Consider the following 23859-nt stretch of genomic DNA (forward strand, 5'->3'; position numbering starts at 1 on the left):
AAACCCCATAAACGAGCACGTTTGCAATCCAAAAGAAGTTTTTTTTTGTCCAAGATCAAGAACTTTCTAGAGCTGATTTCCAAATCACCTCCTTGGTAAAAAGTGTTTTGTAAAAGAAGAATCTTTAATGGGACATAACATGCACATGCAGAAGATGCATTAACTGATCTCAGAACTGCGCATCACGTTATGGGCATATTGTTTCACCTTATTCTTTTCCAAGGGAAGACCTGGTGGGTTCAGAAATTTTGCCTTTGTGATGTGCATATAGGCAGTCAGAGGGCTTACATTTTGATGTTCATTTGTAGCTGAGTGTACCCAAGGGGGTCAGGGAAGAGATGCAGCCCAGGAAGATGGGAATGGGGCTAAAAGTGAACACATCCTGGGTCAGCCAGTAGAGGAGCAGGAGGACAAGCGAGGATGTAGGCAAGCACTGGAAGGAGGAAGTAGGGGGTGAGAAATAGGGGGTCTTTAATTTGAGGAAGCACAGAGAGGCAATGGAGTGTGTCAAGTAATTGTTTAGTGCTTATTCACTAAACTGCTTCACTAAAATGTATTCTTGTATGTGGCCAAAGTGTTACTTTCAGAAGAATGCAGAGAAAACGCAGATCATTTTCAGAATGAGCCTGTGCTCGGTTTATGATTAATGTGGGGGATAAACTAATAGCATTGCAGTCAGCACCCCTGAGGACACCCCACTATTGCAAACCATTGCATGAAACATGCCCCCCATGCCATGAAGCCCTCCATATCATACTAGAGTACCCAATAGAGTAAAGCCGGTGTCCTTGTGTTCCTTCGTCTGATGGCTGAATGCTCACCTACTGTACAGTGCAGCAGTTCAAACAGCCGGAACGAGCACTGTTAGGCTATGTTGCCTGTGCCAGCCTTGAGGTCTGATCATTTTTTCTTTTGTACAAAGCCCTTTTATATCTTTAGATCTTTAAGGTGAATTATGCTCAGTTTCTTATTCCTCTCCCAAGGATGAGAGAGATGATTATGGATTACCGTACTATCATTTCATTTATGTTACCTTATTTGTGTGTGTTCCACAGTGGTGTCTACTTAATTTCACCTCACCCTCATGGGATGGGATTGAGTATATGTAGCTAGGGATGGTAGGTACCAGTCTTCTGCTCCCAGATCACCACATGTGACTACTTAAGGCCTTCCCTATGCCCCAGGACAAAGCAAAAAAGGTGCTCCACATTTAACTAAAGCAAGTCATGAAAAGTGACATGATTGTGCATGATTTTCTACACTGTTATAAATGATGTTGTAGAGCCAGTTCCCTCTGGCCTATCCACTGTGACATACAGAAGATATTATGAAGAAAGGAGTTTAAGCAAAGGATAGTTGTCTGTCAGCTCTTCTGTCCATTTTTATTGGTCAGTTTAAATTGGACGTTTTTCTCTATAGAGTTTTACTAGAAAACATTATGCACATTCCTGAAACATGCATTTTCAGTTTATAAGTCATTTTAAAATGCTGCATGTAGTTTCCAAAAAGGATGCCAGATGTTTCATTCTTACCTGGCTTTACTGTTGTGCTTTGAAATAAACACTCCTTTCACCTTGCAGTCTTTCCTCAAGTGTTTTGTCTATCTGCATTTTATTGAATTTATTTTTTAGGTTCAGTGGTTTTGATATTAATATGATGGGAGTGCTGTAGGCTTTATACTAATGACTATAGTAGTAATCCCATTGAGAAAGCACAGAATCCAGAACACTCTCCCCCAGCTCCCTCTGATTTGGTGCTTATGGGAGCTGTTGGGGAGAATGACATTTCTGATGTGAAAATAAACTCGCGCTAGTGAGCAAACTGTTCAACCCTAATTTGGCATTTGCTTTGTTACTCTGTTTGGATTGTGCAAAACCCACACCTGATTTCCTTGTAGGTACCAGTTTTTAGAAGAGGCATTCCAGAACCAAAAGGGGATAATCGAGACCTTCATGGCCAAGCTCCAAGAAAAGAAGAATTATGTGCAGTACTCGGCCTCTCAGGTTCAGAGCAGGTAACAGGAAGTTTCTTTTGCCTTCATTTTTTTTTGGTGTAGATGTTGTAATAGGCAAGTGCGCTTAGATCTGTTGTCACCCTGTCTTTAGGATTAAAGAAGTGAATGAGACGCACAGGAAGGTGGAACATGAAATCAAAGTTGCTGTATTCACGTTAATTAACGAAATCAACAAAAAAGGAAAATCATTGCTACAGCAATTGGAGGTACGTACCAAGGCATTAAATACTGCTAATAGTAATTAGTTTATCTGATGTCTTTTTCCATACTGATCTGCTTATAGCGACTAAGGGGGTTAAGTGTGGTCTCAACAGCTGTTGCTTCCTGGCCGGATCTCAGGAGAGCTGCAGGATACCTGACATCTTGTTTGGGTGCCTGTTACCTGTGCTTATATATCACTACATAAGTTGAGTCTTGCTTCTCACAGAATTCTTCAGGCCTACACAATATGCTGGTACTCTGCGGTCTGAGGTGAAAAGGTATATAAAAGATGTTGGCCATTGTATAAGGCTGTTCTATATAAATACCACTCCTGCTCTAGAGCACACACAACTAAAAATGTTTTTAGGACTGTGTGAATATTTCTAGGGCATGCACATGGTTAAACTGTATGTTCTTTCAAGCATCTATTACTGGTTAAATAACACCTTTGTCGAAGATAAATCAGTTTAGGAGTTGATAATGGTCATTTGGTATCTTTTTTTATTGAGCAAAACAATCCAGTGTTACAAGGTGTGATGAGCTTTGACTGAGCTGAATGGTCTGTTCTGTTTTTCTTATGTTACTTTTGTTCAATATTTGGCAAGGAATTGTCATCTATATTGCCTGACTCATTTCAACAGTAGTGAAGTGTAATAGTAAACTTCACATCTGACAGATATCGACAACTACAGGAATCATTAAAATAATGTTATCTGTTTTGGAGTGTGTTGTATGCCAGGCATTGCCATCTCTTTCAGCTAAGTGAGGCAGTAAGAGTTTCTGGATGGGAATCTTGTTTGTGCACCAACCAACTTCTGTGTAAGTCTTGGCACACAGAAGCAGTGACTCACGCCTCTCACCTGCTGTCTCTCTCCCCACTCGCAGAGTGTGACGAAGGAGCGCAACGTGAAGCTGATGCACCAGCAGCGTGACATCAACAGCCTAGCCCAGCAGATCATGCACGTTCTCAACTTTGCCAACTGGGCAATCGGCAGTGGGAGCAGCACAGCTCTGCTCTACAGCAAAAGACTAGTAAGGGTCATCTCACATTGTTCCAGGCAATGCAGCTTGATGACGTTAATATTAGTTGTCTTATCTTTACTTAGGACCCTGAAGCTGCCCATAAGCTTGAAAGTGGGGTGAAAGATAGAACAGTATATTATTACTGCATGTGACGTCACAGATTTTATTTTAAGTACAGATTAAATAATTTTGATCTTGTGGCCAATTGAAAACGCACACCTGCTACTTGTAGCAGTTTTCGGTTTTGCCCACGGCCTTTTACATGCTGTTTTGTAGAAAGCCAGAAACCAGCCACCATGTACTGGGCTTATAGTTTGTAATTGTGGTCATTTCAGACTTTTGCTACTCATTGTTCTTACGTTTCAGATACCAAAGATATACTGGAGATGTGAAAGTGCTAACATGATTTGTGCTGCTGATAGGGTTGTGCAGATTTATATTTTTCCCCCACTCTGTTGCTATGGATGAATACAATAGGCTGCCCTAATTTCTCCACCGTTGTTAACTGAGATGATGGACCGTGAAACTGGAAGAGCATGTCATGACTTCTTCTTGCCTCCTAGATAACATTCCAGCTGAGGCACATCCTAAAGGCACGATGTGATCCGGTGCCTCCAGCCAATGGGGCTGTGCGCTTCTTCTGTGACCCCACCTTCTGGGCCAAGAATGTCGTAAACCTGGGTGAGTCCTCGCTTACTGCAGCTCCCCGGAGCCGGTGTTGTCCTTGACAAGTTTCACTTCTGTGGTGTATTTATCAGAATAAAACTGTATAGTACCATGCTTCTATAGCCAATACAAAACAATACTGGCTATAAAAACATTAGCACCTCCCACAACAGAGGTATTTGTCTTATTTATACAAACCTTCACTGCCTAACTCCTCCAGCTTAATCAAAAGTGCACAAAATACCAGATGTTTGTGGTACAACTTGTGCTTCGCAATCTTTTGCAATCGTAGTTCTTCAAGTCAAGAATACTCATTTTAAAATGATTGACCCCTGATACCCTCAATAGGTTGCGGTTTTGAAGAAAATTTATTTCCACACCATTTTTCTTTGGTTTTCTTTATTTTTGGACTCCCTGATTACCTTATTACTTGAATACCATGTTACCATGTGGTACGTTTACTTGCATGTGATTACATGTTCGTAAAGAAACAACCATAAGTGTACAAAACTGGTGTGATTTATAACCCATTAGGATTTCTTCAGAAGCTGCTTTATGTGGAAGCATTTGTAAATTCCATATTATCTTTGTGTATACATTTTTTCTGGTGCGTTCACAAGGCACATCCTAAACAATGAGAGTTCCTAATTGCTGCTGTTTATTTTAGGTAACCTAGTGGTGGAGAACAAGGCCCCTGTTGTCCACCCTCCCAACATGGTGGTGGGGCAGGTGCCCAATGTGCCGAACCATGCGGGCAAGCACCCAGGCCAGATCAACCTGGCACAGCTGCGGCTCCAGCACATGCAGCAGGCAGCCTATGCGCAAAAACAGCAGCAGATACAGCAACAGATGCGCATGGCTCCCCAGGTTTCTCAGCATTCACGGCAAGGGGGGCCCCAAATGGTCCAGCAGCAGGTCGGTTTTGCCCCTTTCTATCCCATTTATTGCATTGAATAAAGACCTATACATTCAGGTAATTTTTTTTGAGTTTTTCTGTTTTTTTAAATTGAAATTTTTATCAGACAACACACTTGAGTTTAGTTGTCTTGGCCAGAATGAGTGGTAGTCGGTGATGCGTCGTAACTGACAGTTGCTGTTGAAGCAGGGTGTGAAAGTAGTAATGTGCTTTATTTCATTTAAGTTTAAAAGTTGAGTTCCGTTTATCCACTTGGTAACACGACCCTATACCTCAAGGCAAAGGTTATCCCATTAAAAACGGATGAATTGGTTTCTGTTGTAATGAGTCTATTCATGGGAGGTGTAGAAAAGCTACTGGACTGGCTTTTAAGGGCCATAGCTGGACATCCTTATTATGGCCTTATGTAGCAAGATGTGTATTTTTTGTTATGCTGTGTCCCCTCAGTCTTGCCTTTGGCTGTTTTTAACTAACAAAGCACTGCTAATTACCAAGCAAAGCCTGAGCTGCTTTCACATCTCATTGCAGTGTGTAGTCTTATCAGTAGCTCAGTCGGGTTTTTACAGGTGATGCTGATCACTAACCTAGAACCAGCAAAACTAGCATTAGAAGGCTCCACAGCCAAATCGTTTTTTTCTTTCTTCTGTTTTCAGCATGGAATAAACCTATTACTTGTTCCTTTGTAGCATTTTAGTCCTGCAGACTAAAGTTGTTGAATAGGTTGTTACAGCTATTTTCAATAGAATAAATATGCAAGTAATGTTCAAAACTTGCAACTGATTTTTAGCATTATCTGGAATTTAAAATAACCCCATACCCATTGTATTTTGAAATACAATGTGATTGTACATTGAAATACAATGTATGTGATTGTGAAATGACACTAAACACTATTGAACACTACAAATTAATTAGCATTTGTAGTAGTGGTTGTGACGCATTTTAGTTAATGGTATTTGAGGCCAGCTTTTACATTTACATGGAAATATAAGCATATTTAAATCCAGTCTACCCTGCTGTGACAAATTAGTCTGGCTGCCCTTCTCTAAGTTGGTGTTCTGTAGAGATGCCTACTTGATGGGTCTTTGCTTCCAGTCCACTGAAATGAACAGGGTTTTACTCTGCTAGACGGGGATTAACACGTGTTGACAAGACTTTAATAAGATGTTGATAAGACTTTTCAAACGTGTTTGAAAAGTCAAACGTGTTCAAACGTGTATGATTGTCAAACAACCTAATCTTCCCATTTGTACCTCAATTTCTCAACTGAACTGAAATTAAAATTTTTATAATTAGTATACGGTTTTAAAATTGTTTATACAGTAGGTTATTGTTCTATTTAACTTGGGACAAATGATGAAATTACAACATTTTGACTGTAATATACAATTTAGTAACAATAGATCAACTTTGTGCATGTTTATCTCACTAATTGAAACTATATTGCGTTCTGTATCATTCAGATTGAGTCTGCAGAATAGTTATAAATTAACCAATACTTAAGATCCTAATTACTTGTTGACTTTAAAGATTTATAATCGGTAATTTTGCCACCATCATGAAACTGAACACTGAAGAGCTGCCCTCTTCAGGCCATCTGCGTCAAAGAAACCCGTATACCCGTTGAGCAACGCATTCTTTCAGTTCTCATTAGTTCAATGAATCGCAGGCAGTCCAGTTTTGCTTTTGAGTAAAGAATTCTTGTTCAAAATTGACATGCACAATGTACTTTACTGCAATTGTAACCCCCATAAACCGCCGCTAGATTTGAATATCAAATGTACAAAGCCAATGGGTACAAAAACACGGAGTAAAAATGGAAAAGTGGGCTGAAGGGCGACATCAAGTGTTCAAACGGGAGGATAACGTAGCATTTTGAGATCTTGTTCTGTTGGCAACAGCACCTTAGATTGGAACATTCGTCAGGTATTTGTTATAGAAAGGGGTATTTTCTACGCGTGCTTTAGTCTGCCGTCTGTCCACAGGCTTCTTACAGGAACCTCTCTTCCACGTGATACTGAAAGCGAGTTGATTTTTTTTAAAGCTAAAGACTTAAAGCTTAAAGCTTTTTAGTCCTCCCCCAGGTTTCCGTCGCCTTTAATCTGTTGCGCATGTGCAGCAGTATGTAAACAGAAGAGGTACGAGAGTGGTGTCTTAGAAGAACATAAGGCCGAGCCTTATTTGATTTTTATTTTCTGTGGCTTTACAGATTTGCAAATGAAGTGATTGGCATAGGGTATCGATTGTTTTATTTTCAGAGCAAAATTCTCTTATTTTCTAGTCCTAAACGTTTATTTATTTGCGTGATGTCGCGTATAGAAGACCAGACCTGTGTGTTTGTAGATCGATCGTTGAAGACCCCTTAGGATATTTGGATTTGAGAGAAAAAGTACTTGTCAGCCGAGCGACCTCTATTTTATTCGACGGCAGTCTGAATTTATATAACTTTGCAGCAACTAACTGCACGGACGAATTTGCGAAAGAAGCAATACATTTCTTCGTACCAGGCTGTGCAGGCGTCTTTGATGTAGATCGCCTGTAAAATCGCTGCAGATTTTTTACTCAGAGAGACTGAAGTCTTGTATAACCTTGAAGCTTTTGAAAGTTTTGGAAAAGAGCGCTTGCTAGTATGATTAGATCATTGAGCATTATGCAACTCAGAAGGAATGAAAGACTGACTTGAAAGTAGACTTTTAATCTCAATTGTTTAACTGAGGTTATGTTATCTCAATAAAACAATTGAAATTTAAAAATTATGTAAAGTACAATTATGTAATCTCAATAAAATGTAATTTATTAGGTCTACTTTTCTTGAAATTACATACTCTATATAGTAAAGAAGTTTCACTTTTTATTATGCTGATTGAATTTGAATGCGTCTGGACAGTACAATTTGAATGTGGAGAAGCTTTGCAATAGAATAATGTTTACACGTTTTTTTCATAGTGGTTAAACGTAGAACAAGAAAATACACTATTTTCCCCTACTGAAGGCACAAACATCACTGCAGATGCTTAACTGTGATAAGAATATTTGAGGATATATTATTTTTGGGGGTTATGTTTTACACATTGCAAGAACAAAACATTTGAATGAGGGAGTAAATAATGGACTTCATAAACCTACTTCTCAAATGGGTTAGAACTGCAGCAATTACGAATTTTGCCTAAACTCTGGAGTCACCAGGCATCACTGCACAGCATATTCTGCTCACCCAAAGTTATGAATCAACATAATATATGTTGATATTATACATTAGAATTTTTTTGTTATAAGTGCAATGTTTTCTGAATTTATTTTACTACAGTATACTCCCATTTAAAAAGGCAATCAACTGTCACTAATCTTCAATAGGCATGTTTAATGAAACATTCCTTTTCTTCTGGATTAAGGATAGTTTTTGTGATTTTGTGGTAATGTTATGGTTGATTATTACATATGTGTTTTGGAACAGATATCAAGAGGGCTTGTGTGTTTTGCTGGTTCATGAAAACCTGCAAACACTGCTTAATTAATATGTGAGAAACAATCTGTGGGATTAATGCACACCACTAGTTGAGTGGCTGATGAAGGACATGCAGTGGCTGAACTAAGAGAAAAGCAGCTTGCTTTAATAGTTCTAACTGAAATAAGACTCAGCCAACAGTTAAAGTAATGTAACACAAGCAACAAGTACTGAGATGATGATGATGATAATTGCTTACACTTAAATTGCACTTTTTTGGACACTCCACTCAAAGCGCTTTACAGGTAATGGGGACACCTCTCCTCTACTACCAATGTGCAGTATCCACCTGGATGATGCAACCGCAGCCATAGTGTGCCAGAACGCTCACCACACATTAGCTATTAGTGGGGAGGAGAGCAGAGTAATGGAGCCAATTCATAGATGAGGATTATTAGGATGCCATGATTGGTAAGGGTAAGGGCCAATGGGAAATTTGGCCAGGATGCTGGGGTTACACCCCTACTCTTTTCGAGAGATCTCAGAACTCTATAGATGTACTATTAATTGTTTGGCTGCTGGGGTCTAACTGATCCAGGATCTCTGTGGTAGAGATTAAAGGCCCATTAAAGAGTGATATGGATGGTGAATGTGTTGACACGGACATGCTTCATTAATTTTACTTTCTGCACTCGTTTTTTTGGTTCTTTGCTAATAGAGATCACAAGGAGTAGACCAGCCATGGAGTACAGCTGACAGGTGTAGATGTTTCTCATTATTTGTACACATTGGAGTTTTTCTACGTACTGTGCAAGGTAGATTCTGTGCGAAACCTGAGCGAACAAGTGCTTTTTGTTGCTTGTTGCTATTTTTTGTGTAATTGTAGATCTGGTTTTTGATCAATTGATGTACCATTTTTGTTTCCACACAGCCTCCACGGTTGATAAGTATGCAGTCCATGCGTGGTGGGATGAACGGCACTGCCTACCAGGCACACCAAATGCGGATGGCACAGAGTCAGAACCGTATGCCAGGCATCCCTAGGCACAATGGGCAGCAGTACCCCATGATGCAGCCACAGCTTCAGAGACAGGTGGAGTGAGCTTGAATTTTAACGTTTTTCTCCTCTACAACAGCTCTATAGTACCCAATTAAAATAACAAATTGGGTGTGGAATGAAAAAAAATACTCCTGGCTTTTTTCGTATTTTTTGGTTAGAATCAGCATTGATGAGTGTACATCAAACCACAATAAAAGTGAAATCTAAACAGTAACTTGTCAAACCTCCAATTTACATCACAAACTAAACCAGATTTTCAGGAATGCGCAGCAACGTGTTCTGCGAATCGGAGCAAGGCAACGAAACTTGCTGTGACCTTGCAGCCTTATCATATTATCACAAGTAAACAGACTTGTGAATACAGCTCTTTTAATCCAATAGAAATATTACTTTGGATTTCAAGATGATTTTCCTGGCATACAACTCTGCATGCAAATCACGTTGGAATATTTCTGCGGTTAGATGTCTGCAAACACAACCTATATTTATTTGATCCTCACGTTACATTAGTCATTAAGGTGACGACTGAGCAGGAAAGGCTGCTTCACATTGCAATTCATGGTTACTCGGATATGAGTTTTCGAGAATGTAGCGACTTGCAGTACTTTCACAACATTCATGATTTTGTGCTTAATTTGAAATTTGTCTTTTTTTCTATAAAGTCACGATTTTATTTAATTACTGAGATTTAATAACTGATCTGAGAAATTGGGACTGCAGTTCCTCTTTAATCAGGTGTTGGATTACCAGGTGCCTACATGTTCTACCCGAAGAGGCTATCTCTATGCAGCCTTTCAGGCATTTTTCTTATACGTTTCAGACCCCTTTCTTGTGAATAGCTATATTCTTGCAATACATCGTTAAAATTGTGAACAGGTTTTTCTTCTTTTAAAGTGTAAGTAAACTTTTGGTTTAATTCATTCTAATGTTCCGTTAGCAATGATATATTGGCAGTAGACACTAATTGCTTCCAGTTAAACAGAAGACCTTTCTGACAGTCCATCTTTTCTCCTTTCCCAGCACTCTAATCCAGGTCACGCTGGCCCTTTCCCTGTGGCTTCAATCCATAACAGTGCAGCCAATCCAACCAGCCCTACCACAGGGAGCATGGCAAGTGCTAACCGCGGTCCCACCAGCCCCTCTGTCACCTCCATCGAGCTTATCCCCTCAGTGACGAATCCAGAAAACCTGCCCTGTCTGCCGGACATCCCTCCTATACAGGTCAGTGCAACAGGGCTTTTAACCTGTCTGGCACATCTGTAGCATTTGACTGAGAGGTCCTCTTCGCAACCTGTTGCTCCCACCTAAGACTCCATTTTGCAGCTCACTGCTCATCAAAGTATATAATATTAAAATGTACATCCAACCCACTGTAGTCTTCGTCAGAACTCTTCATTGAGTACCATTGAGTGTCCTTTTATTGATTTTAGTTCACAATGGAGCCCACTCACTATCCCATTTCTCATGAAGATCAGGACAGTTTCCACGAGGAAAAATTCCCAACATTATTAAATAAGTCTTTGTATAAAAGAAGGCCTTCTGTCTTCTTGAAAATACCTAAGTCCTTTGCATTCGTGTGTGTTGGTGTTGTATTGAGCTTGAAGTGATGGTTTAAGCTGGCAAATGATTTAGATCATTGTCCTGTTGAAAGAGCAATTTCCTCCTCAGTTTGAGTTTTTTGGCAGAGGGTAGCAGGTTCTTCTCCAGGATTTGTCTGTAATGTGCACCATTCATCTTCCCATCAATCCTGCTGAGATTGCCAGTCCCTGCCACTGAAAAGCATCAACATTACCTGGCTGGTGTGCGGTGTTTGATTTCCTCTATACATATTGCATAGCATTCAGGCCAAAAAGTTCCACTTTTAGATCATATCTGGTTTGTAAATATTAGATTTCATTTGACTTTTTCTTTATCCTTTTTTTAAAAAGTTCACCTTTTTCTTGCAGCTGGAAGATGCTGGATCAAGTACACTTGATAATCTGCTAAGCAGATACATCTCTGCGTCCCACCATCTTCCCCTTGGCCCGTCTGGAAGTATGAACCCCTCCCCAGTCCCATCTTCGCTGTCCCCTGGATCCACAGGTAGGATTACCACTTCCCTGCCCTTGCCTACAGTGTGTGTGCTCCCTTTGCCCTGAGAGAGCAGCTCACACCTCTTGTTTGACTTCCATATCAGTCATGATTCAATTCAAATCCTAAGCAGGATGCCACTGTTATGTCCTTCCGCAAGAAAGTTCACATTTCAAACTTCAGTTTAATGAGGCATTATAAATTTATGAATTTGCTGGCTTGCAAGCAAGTGTATTGGCATTGGGGAAAAGTGATATGTTACTGAATCTTTATTTTAGCAGTTAAAGCTGTGACATTTCTGGCCTATTTTTGTCGCCTATTGTAGTTCTCACAGATGCATAAAGGACAAAAGTTCCTAAAGATTCAGAAGTGGTCCACAGTCATTGTACAGAATTTTCTCCTTTTGTAAAAATGCCTTTTCTCTGGATTTATTTTCAGCTGTTTCTACTCGGTACATTGGTTTAATCATTTAATAATTGATTCAGCCTTCATTAGTGTCAAATACCATGTAGCCCTTTTGTGTTTTTGAATACAAAATACACACATTCTATTCACATAAACTATCTAAAGTAGCTTTATTTTAATGTACATTTAGATGTAATGTACATGTGCATTTTCCTAATTTAGAGAATTAGGAAAATAACTTGACAGAACTTCACAAAAAACGTTTTGCATATTCTGAGCACATATGGCCTTTTTTCTCCCTTTTGAAAATGGGGAAGCAAGCAGTGAATAGGCTAAATATGAAGATTTCCATTTGTAGGAAAGATTGTTTCGGACACTGAAAGATTGTTTGAGAATGTAAATAAAACCCGATGTGTTCAGAATTTCCAAGGATTAGCAGAGTTTTAAGGTTCTGCTTTATCCTTTGTTAAAGCACTAATAGCTAAGCACTCTAATTCACTATTTATTAAGTTTGAGATTTTTTTTTCATTCATCTGTGTATTGTCTTATGCAGGTATTTCAAATTCACACACACCTGTACGACCCTCAAGCACATCCAGCACTGGGAGTCGAGGAAGGTTAGTTTTAATATTGCCTTTTATGTTGAGACCAAGACCGTAGGTAGAATATAAGGTTCTGTTTTCATGTTTGCTTGCTGGTAGTAGAGCATGATCTCAGTTTGAGAAGTTCTGCCTTTCTTCATATTGTTCTTCATATAAAGAACAAAGATTCAGTTGATACTCCGAGACAGTGTTGCACTCTGACCTGTTCAGTTATTTGTCTTGCATTTTGTCCGCTTTTGATATTGCCCTTTCTGTGCTTTATCAGGACTGCTTGTGTAATGTTTGTAGTGTAGTGTAGTAATGCAGTTTTTACTGGGAGGTGGGGGTTAGCTTTGTGTTTTTTCCAGTAGAAAGTCCTACATCTATATGAAAAATCCACTGGTAGCCTTTCTGATTTCTCCAGCCATAAGGTACATCACTATTTAAACTGCAGAAATTGTTGAATAAAAAGCCAGCATCTTTCATAGGTCTGTCATAAAATATAATCTGAGATGTAGTCAAAGACTGCATTTAATCTGGCTCATGGGAGATTTAGCAGTGTTTTAAAGGCTTATCTTTTAAGAACATTTAAGTATATATGAGAAGGAAGCAACTGGGGTCATCTTGTTCATCCAGTCGTGTAGATGGATGATAGTAGCTTATGAATAATAAACCTTTCCTTAAGTGATCCTATTGAATAACCATGTTATCCACTTATGTCTTAAAGCCAGTTGGTCATTTTATCATTTATTGTGACACATTTGTGTTGACACATCAACCCTGGTTTGTTCCCAATGTTGATGGTTTTCATTTGTGAGGTCAAAGGATAGACGAGATTAGAGTCATGAGTAATTCATATGATAGTCAGGAATATACAATTAGTTCCATGCTTCCTTGTACCTTCATGTTTCCACATCCTATTTTGCAATACTCTGTGAAATTTTGCTCCTAGAGAATGTAGAATGTCGATAGGCCTGTCTCAAGAACACTTTGAACTCCTTCACTATTGAGCAACTCGAGCATGGTGCTAGATGCTCTTTATCAGTTGCATCTGTAAAGCATTGCAAACCAGATTACGTGCTTTTGTCATAAGTACGGCTTAATATGTTTACAGTAGACTAAATCATACCCTTGATGAACTGAGTTGATTTAGAAAACAATATAGATGTACATTAATGGTTTTTAACATTTGAGTTAAAATGTGATGTATGGCATACCTAAAATAAAGGTAGCATAAAAATAAGAATGCAATTGAAATGTTTTCCTACTCTGTAAATTTGGAAAATACTCTAAATTCACATCTTTTGTTAGTCATTTGCAAAGCCTCAAAGTTTTCTTGATTGCCATTGGGTATTAAAGGAGCACAAAATACTCAATATATAATGTATATAACAGCTTCAGTGAAAGCTACAAATAATCCATTAGACTTTCCCTTTTGGGTCTGGTGTCCTCTGGGAACTTCAAGGCTAGTGGGATGGTTGCTACCCCATCAGTCAAAAGACAAAGTTTTACCAAATCATGTTGTCTGATAAGTGTTATAGGAGGATAAATTGCCAAAGAAGGTAATTCCTCATTCCTTTTGTAGAAAAAATTAACGCAACAAGATCTGCATCGCGCAGGATTAGTTATCACAAACTTTGATGGAAATGTGTTGTGGGGGAATAAAGGCAGATCGAGACTACAGTTTACCGAAACTGGAGATGTGGTTCTGCATGAATGCATATTACAAGTCTCAGTTATTTAAAACAAGAAGAGGGTGCACAAAGTGCAGATAATGAATACTTTTGAGCATCAAGCAGAAATATATATTTGAAAGTTGTTCCTGTTTTACAATATTAACTATTGTACAATTCTTAGTATTTTTTTATTGAAATAACAAATTTGTTCCCAGATTTTTCATCCACATCCTGGTCTGAATAAATGTGGAGGTAGAATGCTTGTGTGTTTATGTAGAATATGAAGAGAAAACTGAAAGCTTGCAACTTGTGCCATTTAACATTGTAACCTCAAAATCTTTTAGTCAATTTAAATGTTGCTCTTTTGTAGTCTTTAATGCAGCAGGGATACTTAGGGAAATTTTTGAACAGAGAGGAAACCAGGTTTGGCTCTGATTCTTAAGTGCGCTTGATGAATGTGGCACAGCTGCCCTCAATCTGTCTCCAGCTGCGGATCATCGGGCAGGACAGCGGCAGTGGTGGCGCCTGCGGTGGAGCCGGTGAAGGTCAAGCAGGAGCCAGGCACCGAGGAAGAGTGCGGCTTCTCAGGGACGCAGGTCAAGCAGGAGCGTAGCGAGGATGGGAGGCGGAGTGCCTGCATGGTAGGGACTGTTTCTTGCTTCCTCGTTTTAATAGAAGTAATAGAACATTTGGAAATTGTTGTAGTGACTCATGATTGTTAATTTTTTTTATACAAATAAAATTCAAATACAAAAATGAATAAAAAACATCAAGAAACTAAATATAGTATGCAGTCACAGATTTTGACATATTGTTAGGATTTTAGCAAATAGCAACGCATTTCAAGCACAAAGCTCTTCCTCGGGCAGCACCAATATCAATAGTCTACATCTTTGATTCCTATATAAACTAAGCTATTGGTCAGTTAATGTCTTGTTGAGGATAACTGTTTAGTTAAAATACTGTGATAGCTTAGTTCTCAAGCTGGTACAGTCATCTAGCTGTTAGATGGCTAAGAGGGGGGGGTTAGCACCTGACTTAAGATTTTGAAAATGTAGATCAAGGAAAAAACAATTGCAGACATAATTGAATAATTGCATCACTTATAAGTGTGTACTTTGAGCCCTTGCTCATTGTTTCAATATAAATTTTAGTTGTGCCGGAAAGCCTCTTAAGTGTATTTCACCAGTGCAAGTTCACTGCAACAGCGCCTGTGTGCTTTTCAGATGAGCAGCCCTGAGAGCAGCCTGACGCCTCCCCTGCCGGCGCCTGCTCCAGCGGACACCGCGGAGATGGAGACGCTGCGCTCCTTAGAGGAGCACGTCAAAGTGGAGCCTACAGAGGCGGTGGAGAGCTGCCAGCAGCAGGCCACGCCACCCCTGACCAACGGCAAGAGCTCGTCGCGCAACTCGATGCACCGCTCCCCCCGGGCCGCCGGTGCCAGCGGCGACAACAAGGACGACGATCCCAACGAGGACTGGTGCGCGGTCTGCCAGAACGGGGGCAACCTGCTGTGCTGTGACATGTGCCCCAAAGTCTTCCACCTTACATGCCACGTACCTACGCTGCTCAGCTTTCCCAGGTACCACCTCTCTGTTAATTGTCTGTACTCTAAAAGTCCCACTTCTGCGGGGTTGGGTCTTCTTATATGTCGCCAAATCAACACATGCAGCTCTCTTGGACTCCTGTGCAAAGCTCCCTCATGACATGTCAGTGAAGCCTCAAGAAGGGGGCAGCACAAATCCATCGAAATTGATTTCCCACTTCAGTAATTGGTGCCAGCAATGATCTGAGCCTTTTTTGAACTTTTCTCCAGGGGTGGAATGTATCCCATCCTTCTTGTTTCGGAAATTAAAAACAAACTAAGCTAATGTCATTTATGATTGAATCTTATTAAAATCCCCCAGTAAGCCCTGTATTTTCCACTAAAATAATCTGCCTAAAGCAGTATATACAAGTGCTGGTGACTATTGCACAGATGTTTCCATTCATTAACATAAGTTAATTGTACCCTTGTTCGTTCTACATGAAGTACTTCCAGATGTTGTCACTGTTTGTGCAGATGGTGATTGTCCTGGCAGTATTTAAGACCTCCTTCAATATTTTCTTTCCTGCAGTGGGGAGTGGATCTGCACCTTCTGTAGAAACCTTTCCAATCCTCAGGTTGAATATAACTGTGACAACCTGCAACACAGCAAGAAAGGAAAGACAGTGCATGGCTTGAGCCCCATAGACCAAAGGGTGAGTCACGTGGGGAAAATGTGACAAATGGACAAGGCAGAGAGCTTCAAGAGCTTCAGTCTGTCAGATTACTGGCAGCTTCCTTTCCACACTTTGTTTCGTTACCCATTAAAAGCCAGTTAAGCTAGACGGCCATTTTGAGCTGTTAAGAATTCTATCTCATCTGTAAACTTCACCCCCTCTGTTTAAACCTTGAGTAATTGCTGATAATTGTCACAGCCTTTGTTTAAACAAAAGTTTTTGGAATACAGGTATTTTTTCTATGTTTAATAACAATCACTGTGCATGGCATATCTCATAAACTGGTTTCTTTTCTTTTTCCAGAAATGTGAGCGACTTCTCTTGTATCTGTTTTGCCACGAGCTGAGTGTTGAATTCCATGAGCCAGTTCCAGCTTCAGTAAGTGGCAGGGCTCTATTTGGAATTGCAGAGCGTGTGCAGTGCATTGTGAACACTAATCACCGATGATTGAATTGAAACTGCCAGCAGTCCAAGACTACTCTTTTCAGTGCATTTTATATACAGGACTGAGAAGCGTGGAAACAAGGGAAAAGAAATATAGGTGGTTTCTAGTATACGTTTAGGGTGAAGACAAGAAAATCATGGTGTATCGCAGGCTTTTTAAAAATATATATGTATTCTCCCCATAAGAACAATGTAAATTTGTAGGTTCAGGACTGCCCATGCTACTTAAAGGGGGAGGCTTTTCCCATAAGAATAAATAGAATAGTCAGGTTAGCCACTATAAATTAGATTGTTTTGCTTCTAGCTAACTAAATAAAGTATGAAGGATCCAATTATAAATCCCATTTATGTTCCTAAGTAATGTAGCTTTTTGCAAAGTGACTTAGGGAAATAATTACATTCCTTGTTATTTTGAGATATGTTGCCAACATACAGCTCAGTCACAGGTATATACATTTAATGTACCCATAACACATAAATAAACAGATAAATGGCACCTCGTTACCTAGCTTTGTTGAAACCACCAGAGTCAGAGTGCTTCAGGGTAGTTTTTGTCTTCCACTCATTCTTCATGCATTTGACATTAGGATCAAACCTTAATCATATCATGTGGTGTTAAGAACTCCACTTTAATGTTGGAATTTAAGGATTCATAATCTAATCATGTGCAACGGAATTGTCTACAAGAAGAAAAGTTTTAATGTTTAATGCTCTTCGCAATATTTTCCATTTCTGAAACAAAATAATCCACAAACCACCTTCATTGATGGCTTTTGGTATCTGTTTGGAAAAACATAAGTGTTACTTAATCTTACTCCTACTTGACATCTGACGTAGTAGAGCCAGATCTGCCTTGCCATTGACTTTGCTTTCCTTCTTCCTTTGTCTGCTTTCCCTTTAGTTGCTGATCAACAGTTTTTTGACACCATAAACCTACGGTGTTAGTTTGCTGGTACCGTTTAAGCTTTTCTTCAATTGCGTAAAATCTGAAATGTACTGTTGCTGGAACAAATTTTACTGCTTTTCAGATCCCTAATTACTACAAAATCATAAAGAAGCCGATGGAGCTGAGCACTGTGAAGAAGAAGCTGCAGATGAAGCACTCCCAGCACTACCAGAACCCACAGGACTTTGTTGCAGATGTTCGGCTCATCTTTAAAAACTGTGCAAGATACAATGAAGTAAGTGACCCCCAGTTGGCTCTTTTGCAGCTGTGCTGAAGGGGCCAGCCCCTGCTGTCTGTTGTCTGTTGAAGTGTTCACTCTGTCATGACTTTGAATCCTACAACTAGAGCATGTGGCATTTTAAATGCACTTCCTCATGTTGTGGTGGATTTCTGCTGATGGGTTCTTGAACTTTAGTGTGTGAGACATAGCTTTTATTCACAGGTGCATTTCTGTAAACCGTAGTCCTATAAAACCAAGGCTGCACATGTAGGCCTTGCAGAAATAGATGCGTCATCAGGTCATGCATGGAATCCCCTGCATGTTTTCAGAAATCCTGCTGGACATTTGATACAGTCCTTCAGGGCTTCTGGGTTTAGTCCCTGTGAAAATACATCTTTGAGGCTGCTAACCCCCGTCATTGGGAATCCCTACTGCTTCTTGCTGGGATTAGTCATTTTTCTTTAACAATCAACAATTATTGATGAGTATGGCCAGTTTTAGGTGTTAAGCAAGATGGATTCGTAACCAGATGAATTTGAGGCGCTGTACATTTTTACATGCACAAAAGCAGCACAGATGGACAGCTGTTTATTTTTCCCTTCGTTTTCGTTCAACTTAAGAAAACAGTCTTTATTGGACATAAATGGTGTCAAAAGCGAGCCTGGATTGATCCAGCATCATGATTTAGTAGTCCCAGTTCATGATTGCTGGCTGTCTCAAGCCAGGGTGGATCAGGCCGTGTCTGCATCGGCACTAAGGTTTGAGCCTTGTCTGAGATGCTGATCCATTACAGTGAAGTTGAGATGGATGTTTCTTTCACCTTTATTAGAGATTGGGGAGCTCAGAAATAAGGACATTTCACAAGTTTAAATTCTGTGAAAAGCAAAACCCGGTTAATGGCCTGCTGCAAATTAAATGTCTTTGAAAACAAGACTGCCCTTTCGCTTCAGATTGTTTCAGAACATTAAAACTAAGTTTGAACATTTCATAGGTTTTTTTTGCCACAGTTTCTCATGTTTCATTTGCCATTGGTTTGGATCACCGTGATTATGCAGCTATGACAGGCAGAGGGGAAGTAGAGCAGAAATGCTTTTCACATGCTTGAGGAATTTCTTGCTTCTGCTTTAGCATGTGCATCAGCACTGCTGTGTTAATTCGTTTGCAGCATGAGTATTTTTGTCTGTTTTCCACCTGCCACAGTTCTTGTCTGTGTTGCTGTTTACTACGTCTTACTGTAGATGTCAGATTTGTTCCATGACATTGACCTGTTCCTCTCATGATGCACACTTTATACCACACGCCATGCTGTTCATGTGTACATGACGAATGGGGAGCTTGGCTTCACAGAGCAATTACATTTCACACTGGTCGTCTGCTCACCCGATGGGAGCTGTAAGAATCTCCTGTGGTGCCAGTGCATTGTTTTTGTGTCTCGCTTTGCAATCTCGGTGGCATTCCGTTAGCCGCAGAGTGAAGCTGAGGTGTTGCTGTCAAAATCGGGTCATAACCTGCAAGAGAAAAAACACCTCCCCCTGACTTGTGTGCCCCGTTTGAGTGTTTAATACCTCTAAATTCCATCATGCACACTACCTTTGAGTACTTGGAGTCTAAACAAAACACTTTGGTTTCAAATACACAGAGGCAAGACATGTAAATCACATCCCAAGTTGCAAGTTTAAAAAAAGAAAACCACTCATTTGTTCTGGAACCATACACAGCAGTGACAAAGTTTGGGAAAGTTTGTTGCTGCCATGTTTCATTGAAGGTAGCAGTGTTTTTCCACACTGAGGTGATGACATTGGCAGCCCTGCAGAAATGCAGCTCATTCCTGGCGCGGTCTGCATGGCGGGCCTTAAGCTATGATCTTACTTGAGACTTTTTTGCAAGGTTGCTTTCATAGTCAGTAGTTCTCATGACTGGTGACTTGCCAAAGCTGGGCAGAGCTGTGAAGCTTCATCTTCCTGCCTTCGCACTGTGTGGTGAGAACTGGGTTTACCACCTCCCCCAGCCCACCCTCCAACAAGCGACTTGATTTATTAGATCAAAACCTTTCTGTTGTCTCTGCCATAGCCTGTTCAGTCACCACACATGAAAAGCCCTGTTGAGCATTTGTGGCTTGCAGCATTACAGTCCTGGTTCACCTCGACGTTTGTGTTTTTACATAGGTGTCCAGTGATCATTAATTATCCCAAACTCACTTGGCATTGCTGTGTATGGTTTCCAGAAAAGAAAACAACGGTTCATTTTCCCAATTTGGGCAGCGGTTTACTAAAGTCTGGTCTCTGTGTTTGCCTCTCTGCGTGTGGTATAAAACTTTTTGTTGTTGTATTTTTATTCTACTGTCCCTTTTTTAGATGTCTCGAATTATCCAAGTATATGATGAGAAAACCCAGATTAATGAGCAGGTAAGCTCTTTCTGATACCTCGGTGAAGGGTTCTTCAGAATCTGCAATGGCCGTCTGTTGACCCTCCCTGCTGTCCTCCCTTCTCTTCCAGGCGGACTCCGAAGTGGCCCAGGCAGGGAAGGCGGTGGCCTGTTACTTTGAGGAAAAACTGAAGGAGCTGTATCCAGAAGAGACCTTCCCACCCACCCCGGACACAGAGCCCGAGGATGAGGAAGTGACAGAAGATTCCGACGACGACTTTGTGCAGCCACGCCGCAAACGATTAAAATCAGAAGAGAAGCCCATGCATATAAAATAAAAAAATTTAAACTGAACAGAAAGCTTCTCTGAAGAGACTGGAACTGTTGTATTGTGCTTTTTTTTCCGAACCGGACTCAACTTTTTGTTGCGGACATTCAGAGACACTGGGAGGAACTTTTTTTCTTGGGGGAAAAAAACGTCTTTAGACAGTATTAGAATTAAAAAAAAACTGCTTGTACAGATTTAAAGAAATTTGCTCTGCTTTTGGTTTGTTAAATTAATTACCTGTTTCTTTCTATTTTTTTTATTTGTTTGTAAATCCATTGTGAATTCTGCTTTTTAAAAAAGGCCCCCTTAACCCCTTTGGTATATTATAAATTTCAACCGTCATCTGCAAGATGCATGCATGTGTGGCCATACATGCACATCCACATCCACGTCCTGTGAACAGTTGATCTTTCTGGACCACTATATCCTGAATGCACCTGTGTTATTGGTGTTGACCTTTGCTTTTAGGAGCATTAAGGATGCTGCATATGCAGTATGGTTATGCCATTGGCAGCCACAAAGGAAAAAAGCAATGAAGGATATCATTTTTCAAGTACTCTGCAGCTTTGGTGTTATGGTTTTACCTCATTGCCTTACCATTCTTTCCAGATGAACTTCTGTGTGTATGGCTGATGCCCAGGAGATCAGCATGTAGTATGGTGAAATGGGTTGATATGAACACTAACCAAGGTACAGGAAAGCTTGGCTGTACAGTGTCTTAATTTGGGAGGCAGGTCATTCAAATTCATTTATCCACCGTGTTGATGGGGAACATGTTGCACATGAGTTGTATATATTTATTTGATAAGTTTTCGGTGACGTTCCCTGCTCCGTTTCTGGTCATTGGAAAGGTGTCATTCTTTCAAGGCTGCATCAGTTATTCAGCTTGCAAAACCGGTCTCTAAGTAGTTGGTTTTATTTGTGCATAAAGTTTAACAGAGCTGTGCATCGTTGGGTCTGTTAACTTCACTGATATGACATTCCTGCATTTTCTGTATACACTGTTAGTAATAGTGAAGTGTTGTCCTACTTTCATGTAACCGACATGGGTAATATACTGTTCAAGCACAGTGCAGCATCACCCCAGTGTGATGTGACAACGCAATTGTCATTTCAGCACAGAAAGAGCACTGAAAGGAAGGAAAGAGGATCCTGTCCAAGAAGTAAGCCCTAGCTACGCTTTTGCTTAGTATGACAACACTGTTTTCGGAAGGAACTACTGTGGTTGGAAGGACAAAACACCATCCCATCTTAATCACTTAGGTTGTCTTTCATATTTACCAAGACGTTGAGCCATCCAGTGTAATGTAGAATTAATTCGTTTTTTTGTGTGAAGAAAGCTTTTAGTTCTAATCGCACACATTCTAAGATGTATGCACTTTTTTTTAACCCAGTAAGCTGTTTGTACATTGTTTTAGTTTAGGTTCTTATGAACAGCCATATCTGGTTGTTCCTTGGTGTCCAGTTGGTCTAATGTGCGACACTGTGTGGTGGAAATATTGTAAGGTTTACCTTTCGGTCCCCCACTGCCTTAATTAAAACTTTACAAAAAGCTAATTTTAACTGTGAAATTAAAAGTTAACATTTGCAGATTTTGTTCCGACATTCAGTCGTGACAACCTTATGGTATCTCCATTAATTTCTGTACTCTGTCACAAAATGTGCAGGTTAGAATGCCATATTTGAGGTTTTGTCTAATGTCTAGGGAATCTTTTTTAACACCTGTGATCTACATCTTTATATCAATCTTGGTTGTTGGGAGGCAAGAAGGAAATAAACAACTTGGTTTTGGGTTGGGTTGCTCAAAGAGCATGACAAAAGGAAAACCAAGTGGAAGAGGTGCATAGCCACTTGTGTGTTCATAGCATCAAGGACCACTGTAAACTCTGATCTGATTTGACGTTACAGCCCTCCATGCTTTGTTTGGGTGTTATGTTTTGGCATTGAACCTGCAAGCCTTCATAAACCTTTTTAGAACCTACATATTTTAATAAAGACAGATGCTTAAAGATGGGAAATATTCTGAATCACTTGAGATTTGAAGTTGATTTACACTGGTTTAATAGACTAATGAAACAGTTCTTGCTGGATGCTCTCTACTGGATTTTTTTCAATTTAGGCTGATGGCTCTGGATCACACAGCTCTTTTTGCTTATTTAATTCTGACACAGTTCCCCTTTCCCTTCTGCTCGTAATTGCCAAGTAGAGTTGCTCTGCAGTGTGTGGAACACTTGCTGCTGAAATCGGTGGCTATGGGTACGGTGTTTTGCTCCAAGATCTATTGTGCTTCAGCGCATGATCGCTTTCCATTCTAATTCTAAACCCTCAGTCCATTGAAACTTGCATGCACTGGCTCCCTGGTACTACTGCTTTTTAGATCTTTAAAAAGATGACACTGGTTTTGTTTCTATTAAAAGCTTTTAAATTGTCTCAAGAATTCTGAATTGATTTCACCTTTCTGTGCTATCAATGTAATTTCTTTGCTGCAGGAATGTTTGGAAATGCTGGAGGAAATTGCTGTCAAACTCCAGCTTGAAAATTGATTCTGTGTATTAATCTTTACTAGACTGTTGTGAAAACACGTGAATTGAATAAGATGCAACTGAGATTAATTTTTAATTAAAAAGTTCTTTGGCACATACTGAAAATCTCAGTTATCTTCAGCAGTATTGATAATTTGCCTGGATTCTGGAAGTGACCAAAGTATAGATGTTTTTCTGTGACTGCTTGTCCTGTATTATCTAAACCACATATGCTCACTCTTCCACACCTTTGGACTAGAACTGGAGCAGTGTGAGACCTGCAAGATTAAATCATTTTTAAATGACCAGCAGGTAGTTAGTGCTGTTATTTTAACCATTATTTTTTTCTGCACATATGCCCGGCATAAAAATGCTATTATGTGAGATATTGGGACATAAGAAAATTGTTTTAATACTAAACAAACACCAGATGGCAACAGTCACATTGGAAGTGTAAAGGTTTGCTTGGATCATATCTGCTGATGCGAGTCCAGAAGGCTTAGTGTTTGCCTAGTGTGAGTTGACTGATAAGGCCTTGGACTGATCTCTCCTTTCAAGCCTAAAATCGCATTTAGGAGAGAGTGCTTCTACAACACCATACCATGCAGAAATCCCACGCACACCTGTTCTAGGTATGAAAAATGACACCTATTGGAGCTTTTCTAAATTTGGTGGGAATTGATGCTAGGTCTTGGTGAGATCAATTATTTTGAAA

The 23859-nt window shown here is 40.0% G+C and overlaps 1 protein-coding gene across 4 annotated transcripts in view; it reads left to right on the forward strand.

Moving 5' to 3' along the window:
- Positions 1–23449, forward strand: part of trim33 (tripartite motif containing 33) — a 47720-nt gene extending 24271 nt beyond the window's left edge. Inside the window, exons 5-20 of one of the 4 annotated variants that reach the window (XM_088640020.1) lie at positions 1898–2014; positions 2106–2220; positions 3101–3247; positions 3802–3919; positions 4572–4819; positions 9197–9358; positions 10346–10546; positions 11272–11407; positions 12354–12417; positions 14524–14698; positions 15284–15639; positions 16175–16298; positions 16623–16697; positions 17792–17944; positions 20284–20334; positions 20426–23449. In XM_088640020.1, coding sequence (XP_088496146.1) covers positions 1898–2014; positions 2106–2220; positions 3101–3247; positions 3802–3919; positions 4572–4819; positions 9197–9358; positions 10346–10546; positions 11272–11407; positions 12354–12417; positions 14524–14698; positions 15284–15639; positions 16175–16298; positions 16623–16697; positions 17792–17944; positions 20284–20334; positions 20426–20632 — 2449 coding nt within the window. In that variant the 3' untranslated portion in view covers positions 20633–23449. The remainder of the gene's footprint in view (positions 1–1897; positions 2015–2105; positions 2221–3100; positions 3248–3801; positions 3920–4571; positions 4820–9196; positions 9359–10345; positions 10547–11271; positions 11408–12353; positions 12418–14523; positions 14699–15283; positions 15640–16174; positions 16299–16622; positions 16698–17791; positions 17945–20283; positions 20335–20425) is intronic. The other 3 variants (XM_088640021.1, XM_088640023.1, XM_088640024.1) reach the window with 3 other exon arrangements.
- Positions 23450–23859: the final 410 nt, after the last annotated feature.

This window comes from Lepisosteus platostomus, chromosome 7 (genome assembly GCF_059453375.1).
Source record: "Lepisosteus platostomus isolate fLepPlt1 chromosome 7, fLepPlt1.hap1, whole genome shotgun sequence".
Taxonomy (NCBI): Eukaryota; Metazoa; Chordata; class Actinopteri; order Semionotiformes; family Lepisosteidae; genus Lepisosteus; species Lepisosteus platostomus.